The sequence below is a fragment of the Primulina tabacum genome, chromosome 16, assembly GCF_025594145.1.
Source record: "Primulina tabacum isolate GXHZ01 chromosome 16, ASM2559414v2, whole genome shotgun sequence".
NCBI lineage: Eukaryota > Viridiplantae > Streptophyta > Magnoliopsida > Lamiales > Gesneriaceae > Primulina > Primulina tabacum.
In genome coordinates this window covers 33,964,013-33,975,822 of record NC_134565.1, presented here as the reverse complement: position 1 = coordinate 33,975,822, position 11,810 = coordinate 33,964,013, and the positions used below count along the sequence as shown (strand labels likewise).

At 32.8% G+C, this 11,810-nt stretch overlaps 3 protein-coding genes across 3 annotated transcripts; all 3 read left to right on the top strand.

Moving 5' to 3' along the window:
- Nucleotides 1-364: 364 nt before the first annotated feature.
- LOC142529605 (zinc finger protein 10-like) lies at nucleotides 365-1,616 on the top strand. Its single transcript, XM_075635178.1, has one exon. It carries the CDS (start codon nucleotides 579-581, stop codon nucleotides 1,422-1,424), a length of 846 nt encoding a protein of 281 aa, XP_075491293.1. The 5' UTR covers nucleotides 365-578; the 3' UTR covers nucleotides 1,425-1,616.
- Nucleotides 1,617-6,756: 5,140 nt separating this feature from the next.
- LOC142528532 (uncharacterized) lies at nucleotides 6,757-7,326 on the top strand. Its single transcript, XM_075633579.1, has one exon. The coding sequence runs from the start codon at nucleotides 6,757-6,759 to the stop codon at nucleotides 7,324-7,326; it is 570 nt and encodes a 189-aa protein (XP_075489694.1).
- A 2,607-nt stretch (nucleotides 7,327-9,933) lies between these two features.
- On the top strand, nucleotides 9,934-10,992 carry LOC142528531 (protein PSK SIMULATOR 2-like). The gene has a single exon (XM_075633578.1). The coding sequence runs from the start codon at nucleotides 9,934-9,936 to the stop codon at nucleotides 10,990-10,992; it is 1,059 nt and encodes a 352-aa protein (XP_075489693.1).
- The last annotated feature ends 818 nt before the right edge of the window (nucleotides 10,993-11,810 follow it).

Here is an 11,810-nt window from a genome sequence, read left to right as displayed (position 1 = left end):
ATAATCACAAAATTACAAAGATTCATGAGTATGTATGTTGTGAAGCGGTATCACGAATTTTTATCTGTGAGACGGATCAACTCTACCGATATTCACAATAAAAAGTAATACTCTTAGCATAAAAAGTAATATTTTTTCATAGATGATACAAATAAGAGATTTGTCTCACAAAATACGACCTAGTAAGACCGTCTCACACAAGTTTTGGCCAAGATTCATTAGCTACATGAAACCACCAAAATTAGATAATGTTTACAAGAAGTTATTTAGGTGTTTCCAAATTTATAGTCAATGAAATGTTTAGAGATTGTATTAAAATAAACTTCTACAAACATTACTTTAGAGTGACCATTACCCACGCACGCCTGTCTCGTCAAAAATCTGGTCATCTTCTGCTAATCATTTTAACATTATGAATTCTTCACAGATACCTATGTAAATTAATTATCTTCTCAGTTACTAAGACGTAGAATTGTCATCATTCTTCATTCATTACAACCTTATTTTGTTTCCTAGGAACCTAAAATTAATCGCTGCCTTTAGTATATTAGGTCTTCTTCTTCTTGTTCTTTTTTCTAATGGAAGAAGCAAGATATTGGATATGGGCTAAAACAACACCAGATCCGAATCCTCAAATTGTGTCGGCGGCTATGAATTCTTACAGTGATTCGTGGGAAGAACAGGCTTTCGCATTTGATGCAGCCGGAACACTTGGAGGGTGTGTTTGGCCACCAAGATCTTATTCTTGCAGCTTTTGCAGAAGAGAATTTAGGTCAGCTCAAGCTCTAGGAGGCCATATGAATGTCCACAGAAGAGAAAGGGCTAGATTAAAACAATCTCCAACTATTTCTTCCAGCACTGATAGAGTTGCTGCTAATTACACATCTCAAATATGTTCTCTCTTGTACAAAAACCCTAACCTTGAAATTTCTGATACTTTGGTTTCAGACCCAAGAAATATCAGTATTAGGGTTCCATCACCTCCTGCTACAAAAGATACACCAGCCCACAGTTTCTTCTCCCCAGTATTCCAGCAAAATTTGAAGAGTACCAAGGTTTCATCTACTCATCCCTCTTGGTCAAGTTTTGTCACAGATAAAAAAGATCGTGTTCTGGATTCGATCAAGAAGCAAGAAAAGAAATCGGCGTTTATAATTGAGACTAATTCTACGGAAGATTATTCTACTGTGGATTTATCAGTGAGTTTGGACTTGGAAGTTTGTCTAACAGATATGAATGGATCAAATGATGAAGAAGTTGGCGGTTGTAAGAGGAGGAGAATCGAATCCAAGCCCTTAAGTTTCTTCCAACAATCGAGTAAAAAGGGTAGATTTCGTGAAACAGATGTGTTTAAACTGAATTCGGGTTCTGTAGAGGAATTGGATCTCGAGTTAAGGCTTGGTGACGCTCCAAAGGTGAAGTAATTAGCTGCAAATCAATTTGTTTCGTTTTAAACCAAAGAATTACATACCTTGTGTTAAATTGTATCGTTCATTTCAGAAGAAACTGAGATGAAAGATTTCCTCTAAACTCTTATAAAGCTCTAGCGCCCAACCGGGCTGCTTGCTGCCTCTATTTGGTCGTGCTGCTTTAGTTGGCACCTTCATTCTGTTTAATATTTTCTGTTTCTCCCTGGATTCTTAGTTGCCGTACGTATTTGCAGTCATGAATCGATTGTGTTCAAAGTCTAATTCATTCGAATTTTATGTGTTATTTTTTCTGAAAAACAAAATATATATCAAAATTTTCTCCCTCGAAGATATACTTGAAGTTACATTTAATTTAGTCGTGCAAATTCCTGGAAAACGCCGGTGGCTGCAAGATGAGAAAATCATGAGTTTAATTCATCCCATTATCAAATCCCTCACGTCTACCTGAATTTGAAGTCATTTTCCTTCTCAGTACCCAAGAATATATATATATATATATATATATATAGGAGCGACGAGTGTATGCACTCTTTATCTCAAAGTTATACTAAATATAATATTGACAATTTAATATGAAGATGTTCTTACGTATATGATTATATCAAGAAAAGAAATTTCACAGGAAATCTAATAATGAATTCTTCCCAGGAGTCTCGGCAACAAGATAATTCTTGTACTATGATTTAATTAGGCTAAGAGCAATTTTTTTTATCAGCATTTAATTAAATTGATTGTTGACTCGTGTGCTCTAATTTAAGGCTGAATTTTGAATGGACATATATGGATTTAAAGAGAAATTAAAATGGAAGAAATTGAAGATCATTAATGCATTTAAAATGCATTTTTGGGTTAGAATTAATCCAAATGACCTAAAAAGAACTATTGTTATATATTAGATTTGAGTTTCTAATTATCATTTTCCAAAGACACGATTTATTTGGATCCTAAATCCAGGTACAGTAAATCTGCGGACGTACCGGAAAAAAAATTCTATTGAACTTGATAGAAATAAGTTGCCATTTCACACTTTAAAGAAAAGAATGTCTAATTTTATATTACTCTCTATACAAGAAAAACATAGCGAAAAAGCATTGATATTAGTGCATATATGGATTGAAGTAAAATCCCTTTTACTTTTCCTATGAAGTTACCCCTCTGACATTCTAAAATCAACTCATATATATATATATATATATATATATGAAACATGCACAGACAGATTGGTTTTTCATGTATATTGAAGTACAAATAATAAGTCGGATACAACACAACATGGATTCCCTTTATCTTTGTATTATTATCACCAAATCTGTTTGTAGCAAAGCATATAAATCCATGCAGTTGTCGTCCCTTCTTTCACTTTTCTTCCTTCTTTAATTACTCAATGCTTCCAAAAATTTGCCACCAACTAAAAGGAATCAATCCATTTAAGTATTATAAACATACGACCCTTTTCTATTCATAAACAGAATATTGTTGCATCATTGAGTCTTACGGGTTAACTGGGCGTCTTTCTGTTTCTTTCTCTGCGAATTATTTCACTTTTAATTTATTTTATTTCTCGAGTACATAAATAATATACTAATTAATGAATATTAATTATTGAGCAAGAATGAGGAATATTCAGTAATATTTCTTAACAAACCACAGCCCTAGCTGCATAATATATAATAGCTAAAATATATATATTTTGAATATTTAGCAGTTAGTTTATATTAAATCATTACCGATTTCATGTCTTCATATGGATAAAATTAATACCTTGCCCTTGATTATTTATTAATCATGTTAGAACTTGTACATAGTTTTTGCATTCTTTCGCTCCTTCCGATTTTATATTATTTACTATATATCCGAATTATTGATGCGTACTTGGGTTTAAGATACTTATGGAATACAGCATAACAAGCCATATATATATATATATATATATATAACAAGCAATACTCGATCAATAATAATATTACTAATACAGAATAGCCAGCCACCAGGCATATGCCTTGATCAAGAACATAGAAACAGACATTTCTCTTTGATATTATCGAAGATGAGTACAAATAAGTGTAAGAAAATACTACTTGTTGTCTGTCCTCTTTAGGAAATTAACGAGAATTAACTATTTTCTGACGAATTGCAGAAACATTTTATTTAAGTGAAGTTGAAGCGAAGGATCAGAGCAGTGCACATGGGGGGATTCAGATATGTTTATCTGTAATATTAGAGGAATTTAGAGAAAGCAATGTGTATAAATAAGATTGCTCTTTGTAGAGCATTTGTTAGTTCCAAGAATCCCATTAAAATATGGAAACTTAGAGCTACGGATTATTTTGTAATTAATATTGATTCCAAAAATTAGCAGCTTGCGTCGAAATAGTAGTTTAGTATAAAGTAATTCGAAAGCTATATGTATATTTAATATCCATGGCGATACGAGATCTTGACTCCCGTGATCGTTAGGTAATATTTATTGGTTTGAATAGAGTGATCACACTATGATCATATACATACATATATACATATACGTACATATATACATATATATATATATATATATGTGTGTGTGTTTGTGTGTGTGTTTATTATTGTAATTAATAACAACATGGCAAAAACTTGTGTGAGACGATCTCATAGGTCGTATTTTGTGAGACGAATATCTTATTTGGGTCATCCATGAAAAGTATTACTTTTTATGCTAAGAGTATTACTTTTTTTATTGTGAATATCGGTAGGGTAATAAAGTTTGGTAACCTTGATGTCTTTGGTCTGACACAAGTTAGCTAGATAAATATATATAGAGCATTATTGAAATCTTTTAGAAGGCAACAATTCCAAAAGTTCGAATATCTAACAAAGAATAGAATTTTAATTACACTGTTAAACATACGTGGTAAATGTTACAAGAATTTTTTTAACCATGAAATTATAAAAATTTAACAATAACATTAGTAATTTAGTTACATGATTTAATAAAAATGTCAAAAATTGATCATTAAAATATAGTTACACAATCATAATCGTTTCAATAAAAGATACATAACTAAAAATATTACAATTCAATACATACACGACTAAAATCGACATTTTACCTAGAATTTAAATATCCTATGACAAGGTTTCCAATCACCAACTGCGGTATTTATAAAAAAAGGACTGCGACTTAATGTTTTACCCTAGACTAGAATCTAAGGGCATGAACTCACGGACCTATTTACAACAGGAGATTCAGAAATTTATATGGGAAGGGATTTTTTAATAAAAGAAAATATGGAATTGCGACCTCTCTCTCTCTCTTTTCTTTTTCTTTTTCTGGAAATCATTCGAGTCTCTAATATTGAGAGAAAAATCTAGCCGTCGCCTATTAACAATAAACGAGCCTGCACACTTTCGTAGATAAGTCATTCAAGAAAATGGACCTAAAAGAACAAAATGACCCAAGTCCAATAGCTATTTAGAGGAGGAATAAAAGCCCACGAGCAATTATTTTTTTTCAACAATATAAATAATCACTTTTAATTACAAATTTTTTTGAAAGTATTTTTGGTAATTAGTGAGTTAAGTGTCATCATCAACTTAAATACATATTAATTTCTACAAAATTACGTGTAGACTTTCACAATAAACTAGTCTCGAGCACGAAATAGGTTGCTGTCATACTACACATGCATACTGACGTTATCTACATGGGCTGATCTCCGGAAACTCATGAATTGAAGGGACAAAATATAAGTATAACTATTTTCTAAAAATTAAATATTTAATTATTTAAATAATGATCACCTTGCACTCACTATGTAATATAATTAATAATGGTTGGTGTGGCCTTAGATCTGAAAGAAGGCAACCAAATCCAGACGTAATAAAGCCAGCCAAACAGTACAATCGATACTTATTTATAAAACCTGGTCCTTGTGATCATTAAATAATCCTAGCTACTTAATGATTATCATTAAATTCGGAAAACGACGTTATGTGCTGGATTGTTTTTATGCGATATCCACTAATATATGCTGAACTTTGTGTTCCAGTTGGTCCATTCTTGAGCGTGATGATGTGTGTATAGTTGTATGTATGGACTTGAACAATTATCTGATTTTGAGTTGGTTTTTGGAGTATAGTTAGACGCAATTCTACGTACTTTTAACTCCCGCCCCCTGAGTATATAGAGCCGAACTAACTGTTGATTGAACCATTTGACACATCATTGAACCATTCCAAAACCACCTTGATTTCAATTTTAATGATAAATACAATTAAAGTTAAATTGGTTCCCAAATATAAATACGAAGAAGTGTCCGGCGAGACAATCGTCAGCTCTTCAATGAAAAATTGTATTCCAGCTTTTCTTAATTTTTTTAAATATAAATGTTCCTAAAAATACATTAATTAATTAATATCACTTCATATCTTCCATTTTAATTTTTAATACAGATATAAAATAAAGTTGTATTATGATCCATATGGACAGATTTGGTCAATAATTATTGTGGCCGGACAAGTTAATTAAACGAATCGATATAATTTGATCAATGTTCTTTCGTGAAAAAAAAAAATATATATACATTTGGAGAATGGTCAATTGGGAAGTGCTATCGTAGTCCAGACAGGAAAACTTTTATTGACTCTTCTTTTTTTCGCTTGTCTCCTATACAGGTTACCAATTAGGACCAACATAAACTTAATTAACTAAACAAATAGTATTATTACATTGATATAAGAAGTCTCCGTGCCTGCATTCCAGAAGAACTTACCGAACATTTCATACATATAAATAGGTTTGAGCATGGATTATATATTTTCGAAAATAACATTTTTGGTCCGCTAATTTATCTCGTGATGAATTTTTGGATGTACTTTTGGAAAGAATTATGTAACATTTCCTACATTTAAAAAAAAAAATTAAAAAATAGGATGCATTAACCTCAAAGCCCAATCAAACCTTGAATTCAATTTTTTTTTTAAAAAAATTAATCTTGGGTTCAGACCTACTTACTGTGGGAAATTGTCTAATTTGTACCAACATTTGATTATATTTTATGTAAGAATATTATTTGATTGAATGCTAATATTAATCTGAAATTGGGCAGGAAGTCTAGGTAGAATTAATATTGCCGATCAAGTACATTTAGAGAAAGCGATTGGAAGGAAAATGTGGCCGCCTTGCGTACACTTGATCAATATAATACTGCATAAATTAATTAAATTAAATTAAATTTTTAGCACGCTTCCTATAGTTCTCTATATTAAGTACCTCAACCGACCATTTGACTCAATCGAAATATTATTCATTTTACCAATGTCACTTCTTTAATTCCTCCATTATTTTGCAATGGATCTTGATCCCTCAAACTTCAAGAACTCCGATCAAAGAATTACGCGAGGCGATGTCCAATATTTTGCGAAAGATTTAGGACACGAAAAAGCATATAAATGCACCTTCTGCAAACGAGGATTTTCTAACGCTCAAGCATTAGGTGGGCACATGAATGTCCATAGAAAAGATCGAGCAAAACTCAAGGAATTTTCGTGCGAAAATTTGCTCTCTTTGGAGATCAACAGGACTACAGATCGTGGAGATAGTCCCCCTACGGAGTTTAATTCTTCAACTAGCCATAAATCAAGTTCTCCAAGTGAGACAGATACAAAAGAGTACTCGCGTATTCCTGAAAAAGATGACGACTCTCGTGTCGTGGAAGAAGATCGTCCTATACGTGATTTGCCTTTATTTTCTGAGGAGCCATCTGTGAGTCAAGTTGGCGAGAAACCTGGAGATAAAAATTTTGGGAAGGGTCATGTGGAGGAAGAGTTAGGGTTGAGTCGAGCTGTGTCACGTGTCGAAGTCGACCTGGAACTCCGACTAGGGCCTGAGCCTGATCATGGTGCATCAATGAAGAGATAGTTCAAATTTTGATCTTGGAATTATTTCAAGATATATATCTTGTTCGAGGTATTCAAATTTTAACGTTGAATGTAATGAATTCAAGTTTAGTGAAATGAAACCAAAGTAGCTTCAAGAATAAATGAGGATAGTTATCTTCATCATTCGTAAAATATTTTAATTCGAATTTCTAGTTAAATTTTCTTAATCTTAGACGTATATAGGAAATAATTTGTATTTCATATCTTAACATGGTATCAGAGCTCACATTCCACCGTTATATGTTGGACTGCCCATAGTTGGGTCACTCGTTCTGTCCATAATTGAGTCATTTGTAAACTTCACGCTCCACATATTCATTCATGGGCGTGATAGCATGTGGTGTGCTAGTTGTCTCACATCGGTTGGATAAAATACCCAAGACTTGTATATATACTCTTGGACAATCATCTCCCCTTGAGGTAGCTTTTAAGGTTGAGTTAGGTTCAAATTCCAATCTTAACACAAAGCAACTAAATTATTTCCAAATTAATATTATTGATTTTGTTATCTAGAATATATTACTGATTTTGATTTCTAGATCAATGAGTGACTTCAATTCCCAGATATATTGACATTCGATTATCTTTGTTTAGCAATTAATTAAATAAATGCAAAAAGAGCATCGAAAGTAAAACAACTAATTGCATTTTCTAGAATCGGGATGTATGTTTTTACCATAACTTATTTCAACTTCAAGAATTTTAGAACTTAATTGATACTTTTAAAACATATGCACCAATTAGTTCTAAATTTTCATACCAACAACAAAAAAAAAAGGTAGGAAGAAGAAAATAAAAAACATAACGGGTAAAAGAAATCATAAATTCACATTGTTTGATTGTATCGAGGGATTTGAAACCATATATTTCATATCATTTTGATGGCTTAAACTTGAGAGGATGGATTTGAAATCCAAGGAGTTCGATTATGATTTTATTATTTAATTACAATTAAAAAGATAGATCAAATCTTATATTTACAATTTACTTATTTACACATTAGTAATACATATTAGAATGTATTTCAAATAATATCATTAATATCTAAACGAGAAATTCATCATAATCAACATGAAATACTATATAAACATGTAAGAGGTGGATTTGAAATTTATGGTATTACTTCTCTAAACCACAATATACATTTGAATTAATTCATCAATCCAAACACAATCCACGTGAATTTATGTTGGGTGAATTTCAAATACATGCATTCATATATTTATTTATATAGATTTGAAATGTAACTAAGATTAATATCATTTCAAAATCGATTTTGAAATCAATTCCTCAATCAAAACTCTATCTCCAAATCAAATCCTTCCATACAAACAACCTTACTATATTGTCGCTAAGACTTCTAATTGGGATTTTGTTGAAATTTTTTCGGTGCTAAATTATCTATAAACAACTCAGACATGAATCTTTGGTTTAAATCGAATTATTTATCAGATAATAGTTGTTAATAAGAATTGTTATATGTGTATTATCTGTTATTATTTATCATGCAACATGTTTGTGGAAAAACAAGAAAATAATAAATTTTATTTTATTTTTTTATTTTTTTATCCATTGAAAGGTGATAAATTTTAGGCAAAAACTTATGTGAGACGGTCTCACAGGTCGTATTTTGTGAAACATATATCTTATTTGAGTCATCATGAAAAAGTATTACTTTTTATGCTAAGAGTATTATTTTTTAATATGAATATCGGTAGAGTTGACACATCTCACAGATAAATATATTTTCTCTTTAATATATTTAACCTGTGAATCACATTAGTTAATTTTACATATATGTGTGGGTGCACATATATATCATGTTTATGTGTGATATATCTGAAATAATTTTTTATATATATACGAAATCCTGTAAAATAGTAAGTGGAGAATTTCTATATTAAAACGGTAACTGGAGCGTGTTTAGGTAGGGTTCATTAATATCGATGGGTCGAAAAATTATCAATTCAACTCATTTATTTTATGTGACAGGATGAATCCGTCAATTTTGATAGTTTTTACATTTAAACCAGGTTGACTGGGCCACATGAATGACTTAACCTCTTTCGACAACCCTAATTTTTTCTCACTGCCTTATGACATAAAACTACATAATTAATACAAATGAAAATATTAACTTATAATATATATATATATATATATATATATATATTATAGTAAAGATAAAATAAATGATGAATACACAACGGCTCAATACATGCCTGCACCATCAACAGAAGAACTCTTCAAACACTTCCCTTGTATTCTCCATCATTTGATTGTGTTCGGACAATCCAATATAATAACGTTAAAATCCAATAATTCCTTTGATGTGATGGTCAACCTTGGATCCACACTGATTCCTCCTCTACCTCATTCCATGCTCTCCATTTTCTTCTCTACAATCTACACTAATCGTAGCAAGATCTCCCACCTCCATGAAACCTCAGAAGCAGCGTCCCCTTCATTTCTCCCCTATCCTTGCTCAAAACACCTCTATCTTCCTCGATAACCTGCATTTTTTAAGCGCTTTAATTTTTGTTCAAGAAATACAGTGATACGTTTTCTGCTGGTGGGATTCAATAACATGGGTTGGTTACCGGATATTGGCTATATAATGGGTGGCCGAGGGGATAGTTTCTGCACTGAGAGTAAGAAGAAATCATGTAATTTAGGAATTCTATCACTTGAAACGGCCAAAATCATGGCAAGATTAGTATCCCTTTACAGATCCCTCTCCGACGAAGAGATTTTCAAGTTGAGAGAAGAGATTTTAAATTCTGAAGGAGTTATGTTTCTGAATTCTAGAGATGAAAAGTTTCTGTTGAGCCTCGCCTGCAAGGAAATGCTTGAAGATCTTGATCGTGCTGCCGCCTCCGTTTCTCGGCTCGGAAAGAAATGCAATGATTTTGGGCTTAATCGGTTCGATCTGGCGTATGTGAATTTGAAACTTGGGATCATTGATTCACGGAAATTGGAGTATGGGTCCAGATTGAATGAAAAAATGCTGCGAAAAATGCAGAGATTGATCTCAGCCACCTCGCGTCTGCACGCGGCATTGGAGGGTTTGACAGAGTTGGAGCTTACTGAACAAAAGATGAGGCAAGTGAAGAACAAAAAGATGCATTTGATAAAGTCGAATTTCGATTCTTTTACTCAAAAACTCGTGAATCAGCGCAAAATGGTTCACTATTTCCAGGGAATTTCGCTTTGGTGCAAGACGTTTGATAAAAGTGTTGGCCTAATGGCAAGAATTGTGTGCGTTGTATATGTAAGAATCTGTGCCGTATTCCGGCAGTATGTTCCAAATCTTACCACTTTTTCATCCCAAAACATCGGCTGTTTTAAAAATCAAACAGATACGCCCATGATTGAACCAGTCAGGGAACAGTTTACATCCCATTCGGGCCCTATTACAATGGCTTCAAAGGTTAGTCTTGTAAGGTTTCACAGCCAAAAGTCTGACCTTTTCTTCATTGAGCAAGATGATAGCGTTCTATCTATTGAAAACCTTTTGAAAAAGAGTTTATTCCACTCTGCGGGACCTCTAACTCTAGGTGGTTCGGGACTAGCACTGCATTATGCAAAAGTGATTCTATTAGCAGAAAAGTATCTGGATCCAACTGAATTCCATCGATCATATTGATCGTGAATCATTATACCAAATGCTGCCTGAAAATCTGAAAGTTCTTGTCAGGACAAAGCTTAGCAAGAACATGAAACGTGCAGAAGACGATTTTTTGCTGGCCATTGGATGGAGGGAGGCTATGACCGAGATGTTGGGTTGGCTTGCACCTGTTGCTCACAACACGGTGAAGTGGCAGATGGAGAGGAGTTTCGAGAAGATGAAATTTGATTCGAAACCTAGTGTTCTTTTGTTGCAGACATTGCATTTTTCTGATAAAGAGAAGACAGAAGCCGCCATCGCAGAGCTCTTGGTCGGGTTGAGTTGCGTATGTAGGCATGAAAATCGACAGACATGTGTATGATTGTACTTGTGATTCGATTTTACAGAATGGGGTTGAGTTGTGGATTGTCATTGGATGGGAACCTTGATTGGTTTTTTAGAAGAATAAATACATTAATACATTCAAGTGTGAGGTTGATCATAAGAAATCTACTCAATTTTTGCATCCATTCTGGTTCATGACACCTTAGTTTCTTTTTTATTAGGTATCAAACAGTGCATACATTCATCTGAATCTGTTTGGAACCTTAAAATACCTTATCTCAGAGCAGCACCTGCCACGTGATTCCAAGATTTATGGTCGCTATTAAATGTATCCTAACTGCTTATGATATATACTTCAGATTATTAAATTTTTATGCCTAAACTAAATACAACCGTGTGAGTCGCATCTTTCAGCTTATTTAAATATGCCAATGCCAAGAGCTGGCCCAGACTCTATCAATTTTGACACAGCTACTCTCCAGCATCACTCCAAATCCTTTCAGCAATATATA

What these genes read in the sequence shown, in the direction of transcription:
- LOC142528531 (XM_075633578.1), top strand. Translation starts at nt 9,934, where the DNA reads ATGGGTTGGTTACCGGATATTGGCTATATAATGGGTGGCCGAGGGGAT.
- LOC142528532 (XM_075633579.1), top strand. Translation starts at nt 6,757, where the DNA reads ATGGATCTTGATCCCTCAAACTTCAAGAACTCCGATCAAAGAATTACG.
- LOC142529605 (XM_075635178.1), top strand. Translation starts at nt 579, where the DNA reads ATGGAAGAAGCAAGATATTGGATATGGGCTAAAACAACACCAGATCCG.